This window comes from Gallinula chloropus, assembly GCF_964237585.1.
Source record: "Gallinula chloropus genome assembly, chromosome: Z".
In the NCBI taxonomy this organism is placed as follows: domain Eukaryota; kingdom Metazoa; phylum Chordata; class Aves; order Gruiformes; family Rallidae; genus Gallinula; species Gallinula chloropus.
The window spans coordinates 79351589-79373248 of record NC_140089.1 but is presented as its reverse complement, the minus strand read 5'-3'; the positions used below and the strand labels follow the sequence as shown (position 1 = coordinate 79373248).

At 61.9% G+C, this 21660-nt stretch overlaps 1 protein-coding gene across 2 annotated transcripts; it reads left to right on the top strand.

The window, feature by feature from the left end:
* Window positions 1-9138: 9138 nt before the first annotated feature.
* On the top strand, window positions 9139-18356 carry DNAJB5 (DnaJ heat shock protein family (Hsp40) member B5). Of its 2 annotated transcripts, none has more exons than XM_084277878.1 (4): window positions 9139-9297; window positions 9388-9632; window positions 11785-12383; window positions 16585-18356. In XM_084277878.1, the coding sequence occupies exons 2-4, from the start codon at window positions 9422-9424 to the stop codon at window positions 16816-16818; spliced, it is 1044 nt and encodes a 347-aa protein (XP_084134004.1). In that variant the 5' UTR covers window positions 9139-9297; window positions 9388-9421; the 3' UTR covers window positions 16819-18356. The 2 variants fall into 2 exon arrangements, with proteins under 2 accessions (XP_084134004.1, XP_084134005.1); XM_084277879.1 differs by lacking the exon at window positions 16585-18356 and adding an exon at window positions 12723-13081.
* The last annotated feature ends 3304 nt before the right edge of the window (window positions 18357-21660 follow it).

The following is a 21660-nucleotide window of genomic DNA, read 5'->3' as shown; positions in this document are numbered from 1 at the left end:
CTCTCGCTGCGGAGAACAGAGTACAAACCCCGCTGCTGCCAAGCCCAGTGTCCTCAGATGCATCTCCCCAGCTCACCCAGCCACAGTCGCTGGAGACTTCCTCAAGCCACACCAAGCTGGGGAGTCCGAGCAGGACAGGGGGAACACCACAGCGCGGAGGGAAAGGTCTCCTCCATGGCTTTGCAGTGCCTGCTGTGAACACACATCACTGCTGGCCCTCAGGCAGGAGGCTGCAGAGCTTGCTGGCCTTGTCCACTGCTCCGACACTCAGACACTGAGCGATGATGCTTTGACACAAGAAAAGCCCAAGCCACAGCTCCCCACCTTGCCATCCTCTCTGGGACAGAGACCTGTGTCCAAAGCCATGGGAGAGGCTGAAGCTTCTAGGGAGCACAGTACAGGGATGTGATCCCTGCAGCCTGGGGATCTCCCACACCAGAAGCACCGTCACTGGGCTCACCAGCCCTCAGTAGATTTCTCTTTAAGAAATTTGCTTAATTGCCTTTTTGACTACAGACAAGCTTTTCCCAACTTCCCTCCATCCCTCCTCCCAAGGCCACCACCAGCTCGCCCCGAACTGCTTCACAAAAGCCCGCTCGTGCCGGGACGTGCCCCTGCCCCGCCAAGGGAAGGGAGCTCCAGCAACCCATCCCCTCTCACCTTCCCCCCCCCCACCCCATCCACCGCAGAGGGTTTTATTATTCCCCGTCATGCCTCCCTCAGTCATCTCTTCCCCCAGACGGAAGAGAGCCAGTTTATGTAATTGTTCCTTCTATGGAAACGGCTTCGTACCTTTAATTATTCCTGCCACCCCTCCCTGCACTTTCCCGGCGTGTCTTTAAAAGGGTGCGGATGTGCCGGCAGGCTGACGGGGCTGTGAAGGAGGAGCGGGTTTGGATAAGACCCCCCCCACACTAAGAAGGGAGCCCGTGCTCTGCCCTAACCCCACTCCATCCCGGTTGTCAGTGGCAGAGGGGCTGCATCCAGCCCCAGAGCACAGATCCTCATCCGTGCCTGGGCCGGCTGCGCGCCACGCGGATCATTCGGGAGCGTGGGGCTGGCAGCGCCGGCTGCTGCCGGGAGCACGGGGCCTCCAGTGCCCCCGATGACGAAGGGCCGATGGAAAGAACAAAAAGCACACGCAAGGCCAGGGCACAGGCTCGGCACAGGCTGAGCCCAGCAACTCCCCCCACCCCCCCGCCCCGGGGGGCACGCGGCCGGCCGAACGAACAGAAACAGGCGGTAACAGTAAGTGCTGGTTTAATATCAGGATGACTCAGCCGCTGCTGCACGGGGAGCACAGTGAGAACACTGACTCTCCCGGCACAGAGGGGCTCCACAAACACCTCACGTGGGGGTGAAAGGAGAAGGGTGGGTGGGCTGCTCCACACCCTGCCCCAGGGGACCCGAGACCCCTGCCCCATCCCAAGAAACAACAGGCAGACAGGTGCTGTGACCAAACCACAGGGAAAGGATGCGAACCCCAGGAATCCCACAACGGTGGGAGCTGGCATGGAGCTCTAGAGATCGTCTGGTCCCACCTGCTTCCAAAGCAGGATCACCCAGAGCAGGATGCACAGGGCAGCATCCGGGTGGGTCTTGAATCTCTCCTGAGAAGGAGACTCTACAGCCTCTCAGGGCAGCCCGTCCCAGCGCCCTGCTGTGCCTGAGTGAGGAAGCCGTGCGTCATGCTGAGATGGAACACCGTGTTCCAGTTTGTCCCCATTGTCCATTGTCCTGTTGCTGGGCACCATTGGGAAGAGCCAGGCTCCATCCTCTTGACATCACTCCTTTAGGTCTTAATTTCTAAGTGTTGATGAGATCCCTTCTGAGCGCTCTCCAGGCTGAACAGCCCCAGCCCCCTCACCCTTTCCTCATCATTGAGATGCCCCAGCCCCCTCATCACCTCTGTAGCCCTCCCCCGGACTCTCTCCAGCACTTCCCAGTCTGTCTTGAACTGGGAAGCCCAGAGCTGGACACAGCACTCCAGGTGTGGCCTCACCAGGGCAGAGCAGAGGGGAAGGACAACCTCCCTTGACCTGCTGACCCCCAGGTAGCATTGTCCTTCTTGGCCAGGAGGACACACTGCTGGCTCATGGAGACCTCGTTGCCCACCAGGACCCCCAGGTCCTTCTCTGCAGAGCTCCGGGCTGGGCGAAGGGGCGGCTGCCCTGCCCGGGCGGGGCGCTGGGTGGGGGCCGGGAGCCGCCAGCCGCGGGGTCCCCCCGCGGCTGGCGGCTCCCGGCCCCCGCCCACCGCCCCGCCCGGGCCAGGCGCTGGGACCCCGACCCCCGCAGCCCCCCGCCCTGGGCCCGCTGTGTGTGTGGGAATGGGAGGTGGGGGGGGGCGCTGAAGCTGATGCGCGGCCCGCCAATGACATCACACCCTTCCAGAAGATTCCCTCGGGGATCCCGCCGCCGCGGCGGCGCGGCCGGCCAATGAGCGAGCGGCGGAGGGGCGGTGCCGGCTTGAACTGGCCAATAGAAGGCGGCAGCAGAGAGGTGGGTCGCGGAAGGCGGGGGGGGGAGGGGGGAAGGGTGGGTTTCTCCGCCTAGCAGCCCGGCTGGCCCCGCCCCCTCCCGCGGAGCAGGAGCCAATGGGAGCGGCGAGGCGAGTGGACGGGCGGCCCGAAAGGGGGCGGGGCGTGCGCGGGCGGGACTCCCCCTGACGTGGCGGCCGGTGGAGGGGGGAAAGGGGGAAGGGGGGGGGGCGGGGGCGGCTCAGCGAGCGCGCGGCGCCCCGGGACAGCGCGAGCGGTGAGTGCTGGGGGGCGGCGGCGGCGGCGGCGGCCCTGCCCCATGGCGCTGCCCCACACCGCCGCCCCACACACCCCCCTCCCCCACACAGCCACCCCCCCACCCCACCCCCACCCCTCCGCCGGTACCGGCTCCCGGTGGGGACGGGCCCCGCGGCCCCTCCGCCCCCTGCGGTGACAGGGTGTCGCTGGGGGGTCACTCCCTCCTCCCCGTGGGGTCGCAGTGGGGCTGGGAGGGGGTTGTCAGGCCCTCTGCCCCGTGGGGTGACGTTGTCGCTGTGGGGCTGGGGAAGGGGGGAGGGTTGGGGGGGGGTCAGTCCCTCTGTCACGTGGGGTGACGGTGTCGCTGTGGGGTTTTGGGGGACACACACACACACACTCAGAGCCCCCTGCCCCATGGGGTGACTGGGGGTCGCTGTGGGGCAGGGAGGTCAAACCCGTCCCGTCCCGTCCCCGCGCTTCATGGCGCGACGGCGTCTCGCTGTGGGGCTGGGGGGGGTGTCGGTTCCCCCGCCCCATGGGGCGACAGGGTGTCGCTGTGGGGTGGGGGGTGCTTAGTCTCTCAGCCCCCTGGGGTGACGGTGTCGCTGTGGGGCTGAGGTGGCTTCGGTCCGCCTGCCCCGTGGGCAGAGAGGTCAGTCCCCCCTGCCCTATGGGGTGACAGTGGGGCTGGGGGGGGGTGCCAGCCCCTCTACCCCGTGGTGTGACAGGGCGTCGCAGTGGGGCTGGTGAGAGAAACCAGCCGCTCTGCACCCGTGGGGTCACAGGGTGTCCTGTGTTAAACCTCAGCCTCACCAAGTGACAGGGTGTCCCCGTGGGGCTGGTGGGACCCTCCCCTCTGCCCACGGGGTGACAGGGTTTTGCTGTGGGGCTGGGAAAGGGAGGTTAGCCCCGCTGCCCCTTTGTGGGTGGGTAGCAGAGGCTAGCTGCTAGCCCTCTTGCCCCATGGCGTGCCAGGGGGTCCCCATGGGGCTGAAGGCAGGGGAGGAGGGGGTTGGCGCCCCTACCCCCTTGGGGTGACAGGTTTCCCAGTGGGGCTGGGGGTCAGGGTTACCTGCTCTGCCCCCCATAATGACAGTGTGTCCTCCTGGGTCTGAGGGAGGTGCAAGGAAGGGGTTAACCCCCCTGCCCCATGGCAGTAACAGGCCATCCAAGTGAGGCTGGGAGGAAGGGGTTAATTCCCCTCCATGGGGCTACAGCATGTCCCTTTGGGGCTGGCAAGGGCTTAACCCCTCTCTGCCTCCACGCTCCAGAAGGAATGCTGTGCCCTGTCAGAGCACTGTGCTGTGGCAAGGAAGGGGTTAAAGCCCCCCACCCTCACCTCCCTCTGCCCCACCGTGGGCGCCAGTGACGCTGGCCTGGGTGGTGAGAAGATGGGTAACCCTCCCGCCCCCGCGGTAACAGTAGTGGGGTCGGGGGTGCCGGCAAGGCAAGGGTTAACCCCTGTCCCTAAGCAGAGGTGAACGTGGTGTTGGTGTCCATTGTCCTCCCCCCAGTGTCGAGCTGGGCGGGGAGGAAAGGGTTAAGTTGCTTCCCCTTGAGCCTGACAGCTGGTCCCAGTGGGGCTGGAGGGGTCACCCCAGGCAGCAGCCCTGCGTCCCCATGGGGCACAGCGAGGGGAAGGGGTGAACCCTTCCCCGTGCAGGTGGTGGGTCCTCACTGAGCCCCTAAATGGGGCACCGCTAAATGGGGCAGCAGCAGGGTGCATGGGGGGAGGGTGCAGCGAGGGGGCTTATCCCCATCTCCCTGTCAGTATGAGCGCCCTGATGGGGCTTGAAATGGGGGGACCCTACACGGGGAGACACTGGGGGCCTTGACCCTATCTCTGTACCAGTGTGAACTTCCCAGCAGTGGGGCTGGAAAGGGGGTATCATGTTGGGGGGTTGCTGGGGGTGGCTTGACCCCATTCCCATCTGGGATCCAGCACCCAGCAGGGCTGGAAACGGGGGACCCTCCCGAGGGGGATGGGGAGTGTGGCTGTCCCTGTCCCCACGCAGGAACCGTCACCCCGTGGGCATGGAAATGGGGGACCCTGTATGGGGAGACATTGGGGAGCAGGGGGGGGACTGCCTTGACCCATCCCCACGCAGGAGGCAGCAGCCGGCGGGGCTGGCAGCGGGGGCTGTTCCGGCAGAGGCAGCGAGGGGAGGGTTAACCCCATCCCCACGCAGGTGCCGGCACCCCAGTGGGGCTGTCGGTGGGGAGGGGGAGGCGGGCGGTGCGTGTGGGGGCTCGGGGAGGGGATGATTCATTGCGGGTAGTCATGACATTGCTGCCTGGTTGCCTGCGGCTGCCAGCCGGCACGGGCACGGGTGGCTCTGCCTGCCCCGGCACGCTGAGATCCCCTCCAGCAGCTCCCTGACTGCACCCGGCACCCGCTGCCATGCCGGCCATCCTGCTCTTCTGGAGCCGCGCCGAGAGGTACGCGCTCGCCCCGCGCTCGGTGGTACCCAGCCACCGGACCCCCAGCCCCGGGGGACGCGGCAGGACTGACTTGGGGGGCTTTGCTCGCCACGGGTGGGATATGGGCGCTGGCATCCCGCTATGGGTGCCCAGGGCGCCGGGAAGGAAGGATGCTCTCCGGGAGAGGATGCTCTCCACAGCCCCGCCGGCGGCGGTGCGGGGAGATGGGACGCGGTGGCATTTTGGGCTGTTCTTGGTGTGTCTGAAGGTGACTTCTCAGAAGTAGGTTTTGCACCGCCGGGCTCGGAGGAGGAGGCACCTTCCCAGTGCCCTGCTGCCCTGGGGATGGGAGTGCGGCCGTCGGACCCCTTCTGCTGGGGGACTAGTGCCAGTGCTCGGGTTGTGAGGTGTCAGGTGGGGGAGATACGAGGACCCCTGCGCATCCGAAGGGGAGAGCTGGGGAGGTGCAGGCCGGTTAACGTGACTTTCTCCCCGTGTCTCTGCTGCCCTACTTTTCTCCCTCCCCGGTTTGCCCGGAGGGCTCGCGGCCCGGGGTGTCGGCAGAGTGGGTTTCGGGGACGCCGGGGGGCTCCTGGCTGCGCTCCCCGCTCCTCGGCGGGGGCTGCGCGGGGGACGTGACGGTAACGGGGCGGCCGAGCGCCTTGCGGCAGCGGGGAGGGAGCTGACGGCAGAAGTGTCTTAATCCGTCGGCTTAGCGAGGAAGCGTCAAGAAACCAATTAAAAGGGAAAATTACGGCTCAGCAAGTGACTCCATTGAAGGGTACCCACCCCCCACCGCCACCCCCCTTTCCTCCGTGCACGGGTGGGGAGCGCACAAAGGGCGGCAGCTCCCCGGCGGCGGCAGCACCGTCTCGACCGACGCCAGCTCGGAGCCCGTTCGGAGCCATCCCGGGAGCAGAGGTCGGAGCCGACCCTGGCTGCCCGGCTGGCGAGGGAGCTGCCTTTGGAACCGCCTTTTTGGTGCTCCGGAGGAGCCGGAGCGGGAGGCTCACCAGAGCCAGAGCATCCCTTGGCGGCAGCGGCATCCCTTGGCACCAGCCGGCACCTTTCCCTCCCGCCGCCGCTGGTGCCTGGGGAGCGGGCACGCAGCACCTGCCCCAGCAGCAGCACCTGCCCCAGCAGCGCCTGCGGACAGCCGCGATGTTCAAAATAAAACTAGAGCCTCTAAAAATGACGGCCTGGACTCTGAATGTGTTCGTAAAGTTTCGGTAAGTGGGCTTGGTGTCCCCCTCCAGTTAAACCCTCGGTGGCCGTGGCGGGCGTCCCGCGGTGACCTTGCACCCCCTCCCCGGGGCGGAACAAAAGAGCCCCGCGGATGGCCGCTGCCGGGGGTGGGTTTGTTCCCTGGGATGAGTGCTGAGCGGAGGGATGGTGATGTCAAGCGATCGCTATTCCGCCGGCGCGCTCATCCAGCGGTTGCACGGGCTGATGTCATGTGCGGGGCCGGAACAAAAGGTTTAGTTTTTTGGTTTTTTTTTTTTTTTTTTCATTTCATGCTCTCCCCGTGCGCCTGCGGTCGCGAGAGGGGGGGGAGGGATGGGGGCCGGGCTGGCTCCGCGGGGTCGCGGCGTGCTTGTGGTTTTCTCCCAAGGCCAGGTGGCCCTGCCTTGTCCAGAGGCATCTGGGTCGGGAGGGGTCGATGAGCGAATGGCTTTGCCAGCCCTGCCCACCCCCCTCCCCCCCCCCCCGCCCCGCTCCAGCCCCCCCTAACCACCCCCCCCCCTGCTCCCGAGGGGGTTAAATGGGAAGGCAGGAGAGGATGACTGAGCAGAAGAGGGAGAGGAGCGGTGGCAAGGCGCAGCTGATCCCCCTGAGGTGGGAGGGAAGGAGAGAGGCTCTGCGGGGACAGAGTCGTGTTTTACCATCACCGCGCATGTGAGCGTCGCCTCCGGAGTGTGCCGTAACCCACCGGGTCACCCGTCGGAGGCTGGTCCTCGCCGGCACGGTAAACCGCGGCGTGGGGATGCGTTTCGGGACAGAAATTCCCCACCCCCACACCCCCACACCCCGAGCCCAGATGGATAAAAGGGGTCCTGGGCTGGGAGAGCATCTCTGACGGGCATCCCCAGCCCAGCCAGAGCCCCCTCAGGGGTCAACACCGGAGATGTCGTGGAGGGGGGGGGCAACCGGAATGGGATGTGTTTTTATGGGAAGTGCTGTGGGGTTTTGGCTGTGCGAGGGGGTACTGGTGGTGCTGTCGGTGTGGCTGTGTGCTGTGGTCCCCAGAGTGGGGACAATGGAGGCTTTGCTACCCCCTTGTCTCTCGAGCCAGGGTGCAACAGGGCTGTTTTCAGTGCTGCCTGGATCGCTCGTGCTGCAGGAGGGTTGGCATCACCCAGTCAGGGGCCAAATCCTGGTCCAGGTCCTGGTGCCGGTCATGGGGAGCCTCTGCCCCACACTGCAGGCTGATGTAGGGAAGGGGAGTGTCAGAGTGACTTTTGGCAGGGTGAATTGGCAGGTTACCTCTCCCTGCCTACAATCGCTTGCCTGGGGTCTCCAGCAGCCTCCCAGCCCCTTGGGGAGGGCAGATGGGCAGGGGGCAGAGCATCCCCCAGCACCTGTGTGGGCTGGACACAGTCCAAGGCTGTCGGATGCTTCTTATGCCCCCACGGACCTTCTCCCACCTCTTCTGTGCCCCCCTGGGCTGTCCTGTGCCCCCACAGGTGTCCCCATTTCCCCTTGATGTGTCCTTTGGGGGTCCATGCCTGGGGTGCCTCAGCCCCATCCCCACCTACAGCAAAGCACGCGTGCCACAGCCGCAACAAAGAGGAGCAGAAGTCGGTGTTTCCGAGAGGGGTGGACCCCATCAATGGTCCTACACGTCTGTGGTTGGGTTGTTTACCCAAGGCATGACCCATGGCAGACCTTGGATGCTTGGGATGAGCGCCAGGGGCTGGGTGTGGAGCTGCGGGCAGGCACCCCAGGGTGCCCGGCCATTCTCTGAGCTGCTGTGGTTTGTGTGGGGTGGGGATCCCTCTGTGACCTGTGCCAGGAGGACAGGGGAGGACACCTGGTAGGTGGCAAGGTGGTGAGGGCACCAAGCCATGCAGTGTGAGGCTGGAGACAGCGGGCCAGGCTCGGGGATGGGGGGTTGGGATGTGGTGTGGGACAACTGCAGCTCGAGGAGCAGCAGGAAGCATCCTTGCAGGAGGTCGAGGCTCACTCAGCCTCTGCTCTGAGTAGCTGAATCCCCCCCACCCAATCTCCTCCAGCTGCTCCCTGGGATGTCTGTGACCCCAGCGCCATGCCCAGGGGTGAGTTACTTGTCCCTCTGCCCTTTCCCTCCCTCAGGTCAGAAGCATCAGGTGTTCTGTGCCTTGGCACAGGCATGGCAGGCCCTGATCTCGGCCCCCGCACCACAGAGTGAGCGAGCTCCAGGTTTCTGGCTGGCTGCAAGACGTAGCTGAGGGCTCTTGGGGAGTGCAAGTCAGGCTAGAAAGTGTTCTCTGGTGGGTTTTTTTTTTTTTTTTCTTCTTCTTTTTGGTTAAAAAAAAAAAAAAAAAGTAAAAATCTAGAAGCCCTCCCACCATCACAAGATGTTTCTGTCTAACGGCTCCGTTCCCTCTTCGCTAAACACAAATTACGGCTCTGACACACCGGAGGCGCTTCTCCCTCTCCAGCTGAATGCCAATTGCTTTCAGGAACAGAATGCTTGGAGTTCCTCTAAGGTGAAGGTGGCGGCACACAGTCCCTGCCGCCGCTTTCAGGCTCCCAAAACCTGCTGTCGTCACCCCGGCTCCCATCCCGGCTTAGGAAGAGAGGCAGAGGGAGGGGGTGGGGGGGTGGTGGGGGGGTGGTACAGTCACGGGCCGACGGCTAGATTTAGACACGGCTCAGCCCTCCTGGCTCGGCGGGGGACGGGGCAGGGCCGTGGCCCCGGCCTGACGTTAGCGGTGGCGTGGCCCCTATAATAGCGCCGTGCTCCATTTCGGGCTCCCCCTCTCCCCGCCAGCCTGAGAGATGTGTCTCCCCATCCAGACCGTGGGGCTCAGCGGGGTAAATCCGGAGCCAGGGCACCTCCCGGCGCCGGGGCTCTGACCTCCGCTGGGAAGCGTGGACTTGAGCCGGCTCTGGTGCTGCTGGCCGGTGGGACGCAGGGAGCATCGGATCCGTGATAAGTGCGTGCCGGACCCGTCCCTGGCTGCCCCCCTGCCCCCCTCATCCCGTGCCAAACTCGGCTCACAGGGAGCTTGTCTTTCTGCTTTCAGGAATAAGTACTCGGCTCCCGGCAGCGTCGCCGTCATGGGGAAGGACTACTACAAGATCCTGGGCATCCAGTCGGGTGCAAACGAGGATGAAATCAAGAAAGCCTACCGGAAAATGGCCCTGAAGTACCACCCCGATAAGAATAAAGACCCCAACGCTGAGGAGAAGTTCAAGGAGATCGCGGAGGCTTACGATGTCCTGAGCGACCCCAAGAAACGAGCTGTTTATGACCAGTATGGGGAGGAAGGTAAGGAGACGAGTGCTGCCCGCTTTGAGTTGGGGTTCTGGGCTCTGAAAGCCTTTCTGTAGGCAAGGCAGTGTTTTCACACAGCTGTCCCCACGCCTGCCTCCCTAAACGGGGCTAGGTGGCCCCAGAACTGGGGAGGGGAGAGGCTCCACAGGTGCCAGAAGTCACCTCTCGCCCCCACTCCTCCCCAGGCTTCTCCAGCCCACCTCCCTGCTTCCCAGGATGGCAGGGATGGCTCTGCCTGCCCTGCCCCAAAAAACCCCGGCAGCCGGCACAGAAGAGGAAGGAGCTCACCTCCTGGGTCATACCCGGGGTAATTCGTTAACAACTCTTTAATTGACCTAAATATCCCAGCGTGGGGTTGGGGGTGTCAGTGCTTTTACCCACATTCCCCTCCTCGTCCGGGCACCAGTCCTGCCGTCCTCCCCGGGTACGGGCTGACCTACAGGATTCAGAGCTTTTCCCAATTTAAGTAATAGGTCCTTGTTTTGAAACCAAGCGGCCGCTGTTGTCTGGTGGTTGGCATGGAGGAGGAGGAGGAGGAGGAGGAGGAGGAGGAGGAGGAGGAGAGCCGCTCCACCGCAGGCGGCCTTATTAGTCGAAGATGGAAGAGCGCAACCCCATTCGAGGAGAGCGCGGAATAGCATCTGCATTAATCAGCCCAGGGCCTGGGTGCTTAAAAGAGCAGGAGGTCTGGCAGGATCAGGCTGACGGGTGGAAGAGGCAGCCCCTCTCTCGGGGGCCGGCGGGCAGGTGCATCCCCTGACGACCCACCGGCCAAATTAGTCAGCGGTGGGTTAACTCTGGACTTGTTAGTTATGTCAGGGCTGCGATGGACGTCAGGAGCCGGGGTGATTTGCCTCGTAAAGCGAGATGAGGTTGTTTGGAGTGCGAGACCAGCCCTTCCCCAGAGGCGCCTGAAATCGGACCCGCTGGGGCCAGCGTCACGGGGGGCACCGAAAGCAAGAGCAAGTTCAGGAGCGGGAGAAGAGCAGCCCCCTCCTCGCAGTGGGAGGGGGGCGTACCAGCGAAGCCAAACCCCACTGGACCAGCTGAGGTCCATGCCCCTTCCCACCCCCCCACCCCCCCCCCTTTAATTTCCCATCAGGCGCTGGTTTTTGGAGCAGCATGTCGTGGGGGTCTGCATTTTGGGGGGGCTCCTGGGTCCCACATGCCACGATGGGCAAGGTGAAGCGAAAGCCACCCACCCGCACCGAGTATGGACTTCCCCGACCAGAAAAGACACCCCCCACAACCCAAACTTGCCCTCTCTGTGCTTGTCCCCCTTTTATCTCCCGCTGCGGGGGGCCGCAGGAGGGACGGCCCATCAGAAATAGCCCTTTGCTGTCACCAGAGCACCCTGAAAATAGTCCCTGAGCTAGGCTTGGCTTAACCCTTCCTGCCCGTCCTGGTCAAAAATAGCCTTGCACAGCATGTGGGACCTCTCTGGGGTCCGCTTGTCATGCGCCTTGTCTGCCTGGGGTGTGGAGAGGGGTCACAGTGACGCAAGGCTCAGCCCAGGACCTGGCAGAGGAACAGTTCTGATGGGAATTGTTGCCAAAAAATCCAAACCTGGATGTTACCTGGCATCTTGTCCTGTGGTGTGAACACAGGGAGCTGTGTGCTGACACCGGGGTCTGCTGATGCCCTCCTGCTCTGCCACCCAGAGACAGGGTCGCTTCCTGAGCTGGAATCCCACTCTCAGCTGCAGGACACGATGCTCCTGGGCTGTGGCTTGTGGCAGGGTTTGAGACCGGGCTCTTTGGGATGACAAGAGCCTGCCCATGGTGGGGAATGGAGGTGGACTGGTCAGGAAGTGTTTTCAAGGAAAACGCTGGGAATCAGGTGGAGAGAACCAAAGAAACCCTTCAGGGACAGCAGGGGCAAAACCTGAAGGGAGTTTGAGCTTGCTGGGCATAGGGACAGGACTGTGTGTCATGGGTTGAGGTGGTGCCTTCCTCGCTGGGGCTCTTTGCAGGTGGCTGGGCTGGAGTCAATGACCGGCATGCCCTGGAGATGCTGGAAGGGCGCCCTGGAGGTGCTGGAAGGGCTCCCAGGAGCCATTGGAGACCACAATCCCGCCTGGAAATCATGGTTCATGGCGTCTGCCAGCAGGGAGAATTCATGTCTTGTCTTCCCCCTTCTCTTCCAGGTCTCAAAACTGGAGGTGGCTCCTCAGGTGGCTCAGGGAACACTTTCCACTACACCTTCCATGGAGACCCCCACGCCACCTTCGCGTCCTTCTTCGGAGGCTCCAACCCTTTCGACATCTTCTTCGCCAGCAGCCGCTCGCGGATGTTCAACGGCTTCGACCAGGAGGACATGGACATCGATGACGACGATGACCCGTTCAGTGCCTTCGGCCGGTTCGGCTTCAACGGCATTAACGGGGTTCACCGGCGGCACCAGGAGTCCCTGCACACACGGAGGAAGGTTCAAGACCCGCCGGTCATCCACGAGCTCAAGGTGTCCCTGGAAGAGATCTACCACGGCTCTACCAAGAGGATGAAGATCACCCGCAGAAGGCTCAACGCGGACGGCCGGACCATGCGGACGGAGGACAAGATCCTAAACATCGTCATCAAGCGGGGCTGGAAGGAGGGAACCAAAATCACATTCCCTAAGGAAGGGGACGCCACCCCAGACAACATCCCCGCCGACATCGTCTTCATCCTCAAGGACAAGCCTCACTCTCACTTCAAGAGGGACGGGACAAACGTGGTCTACACGGCAAACATCAGTCTTAAAGAGGTGGGTACGGGTTGGGGAGTCCCAAAAGCTGGGGGGGGGGTGGCGCTGGGGGGTGGCACTGCCGTCATGTCCAATCTGTGTCCTGGGCCAGGTGAGGAAGGAACAGGTAGGTTGGGAGAGACACAAGCAAAGACCTGTGCTGAGAGGGCCTGCAGAGCCCAACGTGTGCTTCGTTTTGGAGGCGTTTGACCTCTGTGCTGCGCGCAGGACACAGGTGCCGTGGTCCCTGCTGAGCGCGTTGTGCTTTCTGGGGGGCTGTGCAGGTGTGTTATACCCATTTTCTCCCCTCTCATACACTGCTACACTCCCCATATGTCTTGTCCTGCTGTTTTATCGTAGGGTGCTCACATGTGGGAGAGAGCCAGTAGGAACAAGGGAAAACCTGGGCTGGCATGAATCTGGTCCCCACTTGTTCCTGTAGCCAAGCCTGCTGTGGCTTAGTTATTGTCCTGGGTAGCACAGGGAGCCTCCCCCCATGGAGAGAGAAAGGTGGTACCTCGCCCTCCCTGCAGCTCTTTCCCTTGGGTCCCCCCTGAGGAAACCAAATCAACTATACGCTAGGCAGCCAGTAAAACCCCAGCACAGCCTGGCTGCCGGTCCTGGAGGTCACGGCAGGGCTGGTTGCATCCAGCAAGCTGGGTGAAGGTGGGAGAGGAGGAAGAGGAGATTACCCCAGAACAAGATGTGCCGTTCGCCGCCGCTGCTGTATAACTGCCTTTTAATAAACCCCAGCTGGCAGCTGCATTTAAGGCTGACGTTTTTGGCAGCTGCCATTTGCCGTTCCTTTCAGGCTGTAGACGCTGTCTGTCTTCTTAATGAGACGGGTTCTTTTTATTATTTTTTTTTTTTTTTTTTAGATTTTATTATTCCTGAAGACAGATTTATGTTCTCAAGAGCGTTTAATAGAAATAAGCTGAATGGGCCAGAGCTGAGGTGGGGGAAACGTGGGCTCGTTAGCGTGCCGGCGAGGCGGGAGAGCTTTTGTGACAGCCCCACATCCAGCCAGGGCTGTGTCCAGGTGTGCTGGGGACACAGAGCAGCCGCCTGGCTTGGGCAGAGCTGGTGGCTCCTCCAGCAAGCTCGGGTCAAATTAACCTCCTGGCTTGGGAGTTAAGTTTCCTCTGCAGTGCAAAGCGAAGAGGTTCATCCCCGCGGCGGCTGGCTCCCCTGGTCTCCCAGAAATACTCAGGAGAGGCTGCTGTATTTATGGAGCTGTGCATGCCATATCTCACATGTTTCCCTCTGCACGCTCCCCCTCTGTAAAATTAACCCCAGGCTGATGCCCGGGCCGCGCTACCCCAAGCTCATGCTCTGCTCTTGCCTGGCGCTGCCCTTGGAGCAGCAGGCAGAGAAACCTGCTCCGGCGGCACGCCGTGTCGCGCCGGAAGCGCCGGGTGCCTGGGATCTGGGTGAGCTGGGCATGTGGGCTGGCGTGTGGCTCGCACGATGCAGTCACAAAGGGGAAAACTGCCGGTCCAGGCAAATTCCTCCTCTCTTTTTGAGCTGGGTTGTTGAGTCTGTGTCGTCCTCCACCACAGACCCAACATGCCAGGCGGCCTCAGGGAGCTGCCGGCCTGCGGTTTGCCTGGGCTGGGTGACCCTCAGGGACTGTGTGACCCTCCGGGGCTGGGGGACCCTCTGCCACTTTTATTTTCCATGAGAAGAAGAACCTTAGGTGCTCCAGCATGTGAGCAGATGCCAGGGTCTCCCCCATCCCATATGCCACCTTCTCAGTGTGGGACAGAGCGCAGCCTCTTCATCACCTGAGCCCACGGCCACAGCCTTGGGCACTCCCCAGCACCTTTCCTCCTTGAGAGATCTCCTTGTTTTCAGCTTGAGCTGTAAGTCTCATCCGCTGCTGTGAGAGCATCACGGCACAGAGCTGCCGGCGGTGGGTGCGGTGACTGGTGGCCACGCTGGAGACCCCTCCCCAGCACCCTGCTGCTATGGGGAGCAAGGTGCTGGGGGCATTCCAGAGGGCATCTTCCTCCTTCTCCTCCTCCATCCCACAGAGGATGGAGTGTCCTCCCACCTCTCCCTGCTGGGTGCCGCATCCCCCACACACACCCCGCCGAGCCGGGGCAGAACAGAACAGGATGTTTGCCACCCGGCTGCCGCAGAAGCCAGAGGTGTACAAGGGGCTCACGGGCTGTGGGGAAGTGTCCCTTCCTAAAATCCGTCCTGTCCACCCCCCCGCAGCTGCCTGTGCAGGAGGCAGATCCCGAGGCAGCGCTGGCGGCAGGAGCTGACTCCCGCCCCGCACCTGCCCTCGGCAGCCGCCGCTTTGCATCCTTCCTTTGCCCGGCGTCACCTTCCTGGAAGCTCTCGCGTGTCAGCGCCGGGCTGCGGTGATGTGTCCCCCCCCACCCCCTCCGGCGATGTCCCCTCCCTCCGGCATCCCTGGGAGCGGAGGAGGACCCGGCGCTGACCTAGATAAAACCCGGCTCTGGCAGCGCAGCGCTGGGCTGGGCTGTCAAACCCACGGGGATTTCACCCGTAGGGAGGGACGAGCCGCGTCTCTTTCTAGGACGCGGGGCAGCTCCCACGGCTGGTGGTGTCACTTCAGCAGCCGGGTCCCCAAATGCGGGTGGAGCTGAGCAAGGGTGGAGAACGGGGACATAGGGTGCAGTCCCCTTGGATCCCTGCCTCTTGGCTCCAGGGAGGAAACATTAAGATCCCCTTCCTTCTACTCCCTGCTTTGAGGCTGGAGATGTCCCTTCCCTGGCACGTGCAGTGCCACCCTCCCTGGTGTGTGGTGGTGGCTGAGCAGGAACACCCCAGCATCCTTGGGTGAGCCCAGGCCAGAAGTGCACTGACAGGGGGAGATCAGCCTTTGCTTCGCCCCCGCCCCCCCAGCTTGCTGGAGATCCAGCCAAGCATCCCTGGTTCATGTGGAGCTGGCCTTTGGGAGCTCTTCTGCAGCTGGGAAACCCCATCCCCAGAGGAGACTGTGCACAGTAGCTGTGCCCCAGCTCACGGGAGACCCCCGTTCCCAGCCAGCCCCCCTGGGTGGGTCCCTCTGCAGCCGCTCCAGCTGCCACCCCGAAGCCACAGGCATCAGCACAGAGCTGGTGCCCAGCACAAGGAGAGATGTTTCTTCTGGTGCCACCAGCAGCTTTTCCTGGGGAGGGGGGTGCTAAGCACCCCTCCCCCAACCCTCGAAAGGGCAAATTGCAACTTCCTCCCCTCCCTTCGCAGGGTGTGGTGGGGGTTTTTTTCGGGGGGAGGGAGGGATACAGGAAGGCTGGGACCCCGAGGACCCAGCTCAGGAGGCAGAAGCCTGCACCATCCCCCCCCACCTCAGCCGGAAGCTCAGGGCTGTACCCCTGCCAAACGCCCCCACCCCCCATCCCCATTCCTCCTTCCAGAAGCATCACTGCGCAGTCCTCTTCCCTCAGCCTTGCCGAAAGCCTGGAGACGTTCCTGCCCACGTGTACTCCTAGAGCTGTCTGAGTTATTTAAGGACAGCGGGGTTTTATTGCTGCATTCCCGCGTCACGTGGCTCATTAATGCAGCCCGGCTTGCGGCGGCTGCGGCACCCACCGCCCCGGCTGCTGGTGGGGTCCCGGGGTGCGGCACCGGGGGGGCACCCACACAGCCGGCTCGTGGGGATCCGGCTGACAGGATCCGGCCCCTTCAGGACCCTGCCCGGCTTCTGGGCAGGCTGGGTGCTGTGCTGCAGCCCTAACCTTCTGGGGGCTGCCGGTGGGGCGGGCCGGGCCGTGCTATAGATAACCCCAGTGCTGGGCAGAGCTGCCGGGCTCCCGAGGGCGACAGCTGATGGACCGCGGCGGCATCCGATGATCTCAGCTGGATTCTCGGCTGCCCAAAGCTGGGCGGAGAGGTCCGAGGGAGGCTAAATTTAGGCTGTCGTGTTGCTGCAAGTGGCGTGCTGCCTCCTGGGCAGCCCAGGAGATGGGGAGGGGGTGTCATTTCCCCCCCCCCACCCCCAGCCATGAGGTTGGGGCACCTCTCTCTCTGGGGGCCGCCCCTCTCCTGGGGCACCCCTCCCTGGCACGGCTCCTGCAGCCCAGTTCATGGTGGTCAGACTGGGCTGGAGCCAGTGGGCATCAACTGGGGGATGCAATGTGGGGAGTGGGTGGGGGGCAGGAGTGGGGGGTTGTGGTTTGTGGCTGTTGGGATGCTTTGGGGTGCCAGCCCCGTCTGACTGGCGGTGTGTTCCCCCTCTTCTCCCCCCCAGGCCTTGTGCGGCTGCACCGTGAACATTCCCACCATCGACGGGCGGGTGATCCCGCTCCCCTGCAACGACATCATCAAGCCGGGGACCGTGAAGAGACTGCGTGGGGAGGGGCTGCCCTTCCCCAAGGCCCCCAGCCAGCGAGGAGACTTGATCGTGGAGTTCAAAATCCGCTTCCCGGACAGAATAGCTCCCCAGACGAGACAGATCCTCAAGCAGCACCTCCCGTGCTCTTAGAGCCCCGGGACTCTCCTCCAAGCAGCAATACTCCAAGCCTGTGCCGCAGCACCTGCCCTCCAGGGAGTGGAGGTGCCACAGCACTTTCAAATGCAAAAAAAAAAAAAAAAAAAAAAAAAAAAAAATCCAGAAAAAACCAAACAAAAAAAAAGCCAACCCCCCCAAAAAACCCCAACCAACCCACCCTCACACCACTTTCCTTCCCCAAAAGTCCCATCCAGCCCCCCCCCGCCACATCCCTCCATCCCTTCTTCCCTCCCTCCCTCCATCCCTCCCTCTCCCCATCCATCCTTCTCAGCCCGTTTTCACTCCAGCAGCGGGGAGGCTACTGCCCACCACAGCTCTCCCAGCTGCCCAGCTTTTCATTTTCCTTTCCCCAAGTCCAGCTTTTCCACCTCGCACCAGCGAGCAGTGTGGGCGCTCTGCCCGGGGATGTGCATCACCTTCTGGAGTTTTTTTTCTCTTCTTTTGGGTATTTTTTGTTTGTTTTACTTTGTCACCTGCATTTCAGGCCACTTTTCTGACAGGAGGCTGGACTTGCCGGGGTCCGTCACGCTGTAAATAGGACTCCGCAGGATCTGGCATCCCCTTCTCCCTGCTGTTAGGGGTTGTTTTTTTTCCTCCCCTCTTCCCCTCTTTGATACTTGCTGCTGTTCGAGGTCCCAGCTGTACCGCGGTGCCGACGGCTCCTGCCTGTGGTGGCCCCCCCCACCCCCCCCGGAGCCAAGACTGTTTCTCACCTGGGACCACGGTACCGAAGTCCGACCGCGGTCCACTCTCCTGTGCCAAGCCTACAACCGAGCCTCGGCTGTGCCAAACGACGGAGCACGTGGGGACAGGTCCCCCTCCAGCCTCCTGCGCCTGCTCGGGGACGTGCCCGTGGGCAACCCCTGCCTGCACCCGCTGCCCACCGAGCCCCAAGGAGGAGGGGGGGGGAGCCCAGGGTGGAGCTTTCTTGTTCAGACGTGTTGAGTTTGCATTGCTGCTTTCCTTTTGTTTTTTTTTTAATATACGTATATAGAGAGCTCATTAGATAAACTCCGCACAGGATTTTGTTTATTTCCCTCCCCCCCCCCCTCTCTGCCCGTTTTGGGGTTCCTGGCATGGTGCACCCTGACTTACTTTTTTGGGGGATAGTTCAGACACATGAACATCAAACCCCTGGGGGGAGGGGTTTGCAGCACAAGTCTGGGTGCAGATGCCAAACCAAGCGTGAGCAGAGCTTTGGGTTTCACTAGTGTTTTGAGGTCAAACTTAGGGATTTTAATAAGGAGAGAGAGAGAGAGGCCCGTGTGTGTATATATATATTTTTTTTTCCTACAGGGACAATCCATTCAGGAGGAGTTTTCTGGGTGCCAGGGTGGGGCTGGGAGGCACATGAGGCGATCATGCTTTGGTGGTGGCTTTGTTTTTCAAATGCTGTATTTTTTTAAAAAAAAAAAAGAAAAATCCAAACCTTCGGGTTTCCATCAGGAGAATTTTTTATATTTCTTAACCTTTCTCGGCCCACTCTGCCTCGTGCCAGTTTATTTCCCCACCACCCACCCCCCCCCCCCAGGAAAGGGCTCCTACCGAGCAGGAGGCGCGTTCGACCTGGCTTTGTAACGGCTCCTCTTCCGGCGCCGCACCACCGAGGACAGGCCCTGCCAAAATATCCCCCCTTGCCATGGGAATAATTATTATTTTTATTTTAAAAAAAGATAATTTACTGACTTGAAATGGTGGGGGGGGTCCGTGGGGTGGCTTGTGGGGGTGGTGAGCGCCGGGCATCCGTTGGGGATAGGTGTACAGCTGTACAGTGTATCATACGGGCCGAGGACAACCGTTTTTAAGGGCGCTGCTTAATTACTCACCCGGTTTGGCTGGGGAGGAGATGCCTCCACTTCCCTCCGCTGGTCCCTGTGGAATTTGGTGTAGAGAAACCTGGTGGACAGGGTGACCTGAGAAGACAGGCCAGCGCGCAGACGCAAGCTGATTTGTTTTTCTCGGTTTCAATGAGACCTGAATGTTTTCTAGTGGGTTTTTTTTGTTTGTTTGTTTTTTTAATTATTCTTTTTTTTTTTTTTTAATGTCAGTATTGAGAGAAAAATAAAGTATTTTAAAAAAAAACACAACCCAAACAATGTGTGTATTTCCTGGAGGTGTGTTGCGATGGGAGAGACGCCGGGCAGCAGGATGCTGCTGTGCGCTGGGGGTCACTCCACTCCCCCAAGCCGGTTGGGTGCCTGGGAGCTTCAAGGCTGGTGAGGAAGGGATGAACCAGCCTGATGCCCCAGGAACCTTGAGTCTGGTGGGGAGGGGAAGGAGAAATCTGTTTGGCTTGTCTGCTTGGAGCACAGGATCTGGTAATGAGGCGAAGCCAAAGAATACACAACCCCAGAGAATGGCAGCCTGCCTGAAAACTTGGCACTGGCTGTGCTAACCACAGTATCCCCCAGGGTCAGGAGCTGGGGGGGCACAGTCAAGAGCTCTACATCCCCTTGGGGCTCCCAGTGGGCTGGTGTAGCTGGGAAGGGGAGGGTGAAGGTCGCTCCTTGGGAGCTGCCCATTGAGGGGCTGGAGAGACGTGGGTGCCCAGCTGTTCTGGGAGGGGCCTGCAGCAGGGCAAGGGGCAGTGGTACAGGTTGCACCAACCTCCTGCTGATACCCAGAAAGTTTGCCCAAAAGCTCCCAGCAGCTGCATTGCATGAAGACAGGCAACAAGAGGGAAACCCAAAGGCACTGTGCCTTGGGAGGGGCCTGGGCAGGGGCTCCAAACCCCACATGGGGACCATGGCTCACTGCCCCCTCCCAGGTAAGAGCAGGGGGCCATGAACTGGCACAGCAATATGCAAACCCCAAAGCACAGACAGTGGTCAGGGATGTGAGCAGCTAATGGGCTGGGCAGACACAGGGGGCACAGAGCCAGCACAGCCCCACGGGCTGAGAGCACTACTGGGGATGCTCACGGGGCAGGGGATGGCCATGGAAAGGGGGGGAATGTCCCTGGAGCAGGAATACTCACATGGAAGGGGATGTCACTAGGGAGGAGATGTTTATGGAACAGAGGATTCCCATGCTGGAGGGATGCCTGCAGCGTGGAGATGCTCCTGGGGCAGGGAAAACCACAGGGAGAGTGTGGGGCCAGGGGGTGCTGGAGAGGATGCCCTTGGGGACAGGGGTGCCCCTGGAAGGACACCTATGCCTGGCCCAGAGCAGGACCTGGGACACTCGGCATGGGGGTTGCCTGCCTCCTGCTGTCAGGAGTGTCTGCAGGACCCACAGGGTTTGGGATGCTGCAGGAGGACCCTGATCCCCCAGGTCAGGGACCAGCTTCTAATTCCCATGCCTTGGCTAGAGGTCCACCATTCTGCCCCCACCATGGCTGGGCTGGGGTCCCTATGAGATCACATTGTGCCCTGTGGGGCTGGGACAAGGCAGGGAACGTGGCTCTGGGGGCCACATGGGGAACCCCAGGGAGCCAGGAGACACCAACCACAGTGGCAATTAAAGGGCTGCCCCCCTCACTAATCCCACACCATCCAGGGTGAGACCCGACCTAGAGCCCCTTCCTTCCCCCAGCCCCTTCAGGGGCTGCCCAGTTCCGCCAGCAAGGTGTTGCATAGCAGAAGAGGGTGCCCTGGGAAGGGTCTGAGGTGAGGGAGGCCTCTGAAAAGGGGTAGAGCCTGGGGCTAAACACAGCCCAACTGCTCTCCAAGGGCAGCTGAGGGTTCATAGGGTGTGGGGGCACTCAGCCAAGCTCACCAGCTGCTGCAGGTGCTGTTCTGGGGGGGCACACTTAGTCCCCCAGCACAGTGACAGTGCTCCAGGCAGGGGCAGATGCTCTTGGAGCTCCCATGGGTGCTGTACCTTCCAGGAGCTGTATCCCACAGGTGGTGGTGAAGAACATTTCCCTGCCTTTCTACTAGTTTTAATTAGCATTTGCAATTAGGAGAGACAGCTGGGAGACTTCGGTTGCCCCTGAGTTGGGACACACACCTCAGTCCCTCATGCCCTGCTTGTCCCAGCCTCCACAGCAGAGAGAGAGGCTGGGGTGGATGGGGCCTGGGGGAGTGGATGTGGGTCCCAGACTCGGTGGGGAGGAGGAAGAGACTCATGCCCAGAGCCAGGGAAGGGTTTAGGGAGAGCCCTGAGGAGCTCAGGGCATAGGGCAGAGCAGCCTTTGCCCCTCTCAAGGTTCCTGGCTGGCCCCAGGCTGGAGCTGCATCTCTGCCTCTTGCTGTGGTGAATGAGTGGGACAGGGAATCAATGACATCATCTGCATCCCCGCAGAACAGCGGGAAGTGCAGGCAGGGGAGACGTTCCCAGCTGCCAATTATCCCCAAAAAAAGGGCACCCAGTTCCCCCCCAGCCCCCCCTGCCGCAGGGGGTGGCGATGCTGCTGGCACGGGCAGCAGTGTGACAGAGGTGGTACGAGGACAGGGCACCGCGCAAGTAGGACACAGCACCTGAGCTGCCCCCCTCCCCAGGGTCCCTCCCCGCCTCCCACCCCCGCAGGAGCTTGTGCTATTTAGGCTCAGCGTTCCCAATTCCGGCGGTTCTCCCCGCTGCTGTGCACAAGCCCCCTCTCGTGGAGAGTCCCATCCTGTCACTGCTCCAGTAGCCCCCCCCTGCGATGGAGCTGGTTTGGTGGAGCACCCCGAGATCAGCCGGGCTCTGGGGCAAGAGCTCCCACCAGCCTCCCACCCCTTCCAGCACCTGACAGACCCAGAGCCAGAGCTCCTCTCACATAAACACACCTTTCAGGTGGGAGAAGGAAAAAGAAGAAGCAGGAAGGGAAGAGAACCGTGATCAGAAGCATGACAGGAGGGTGGCTGCCATGGGAGAGCCAAGGCTGACGTC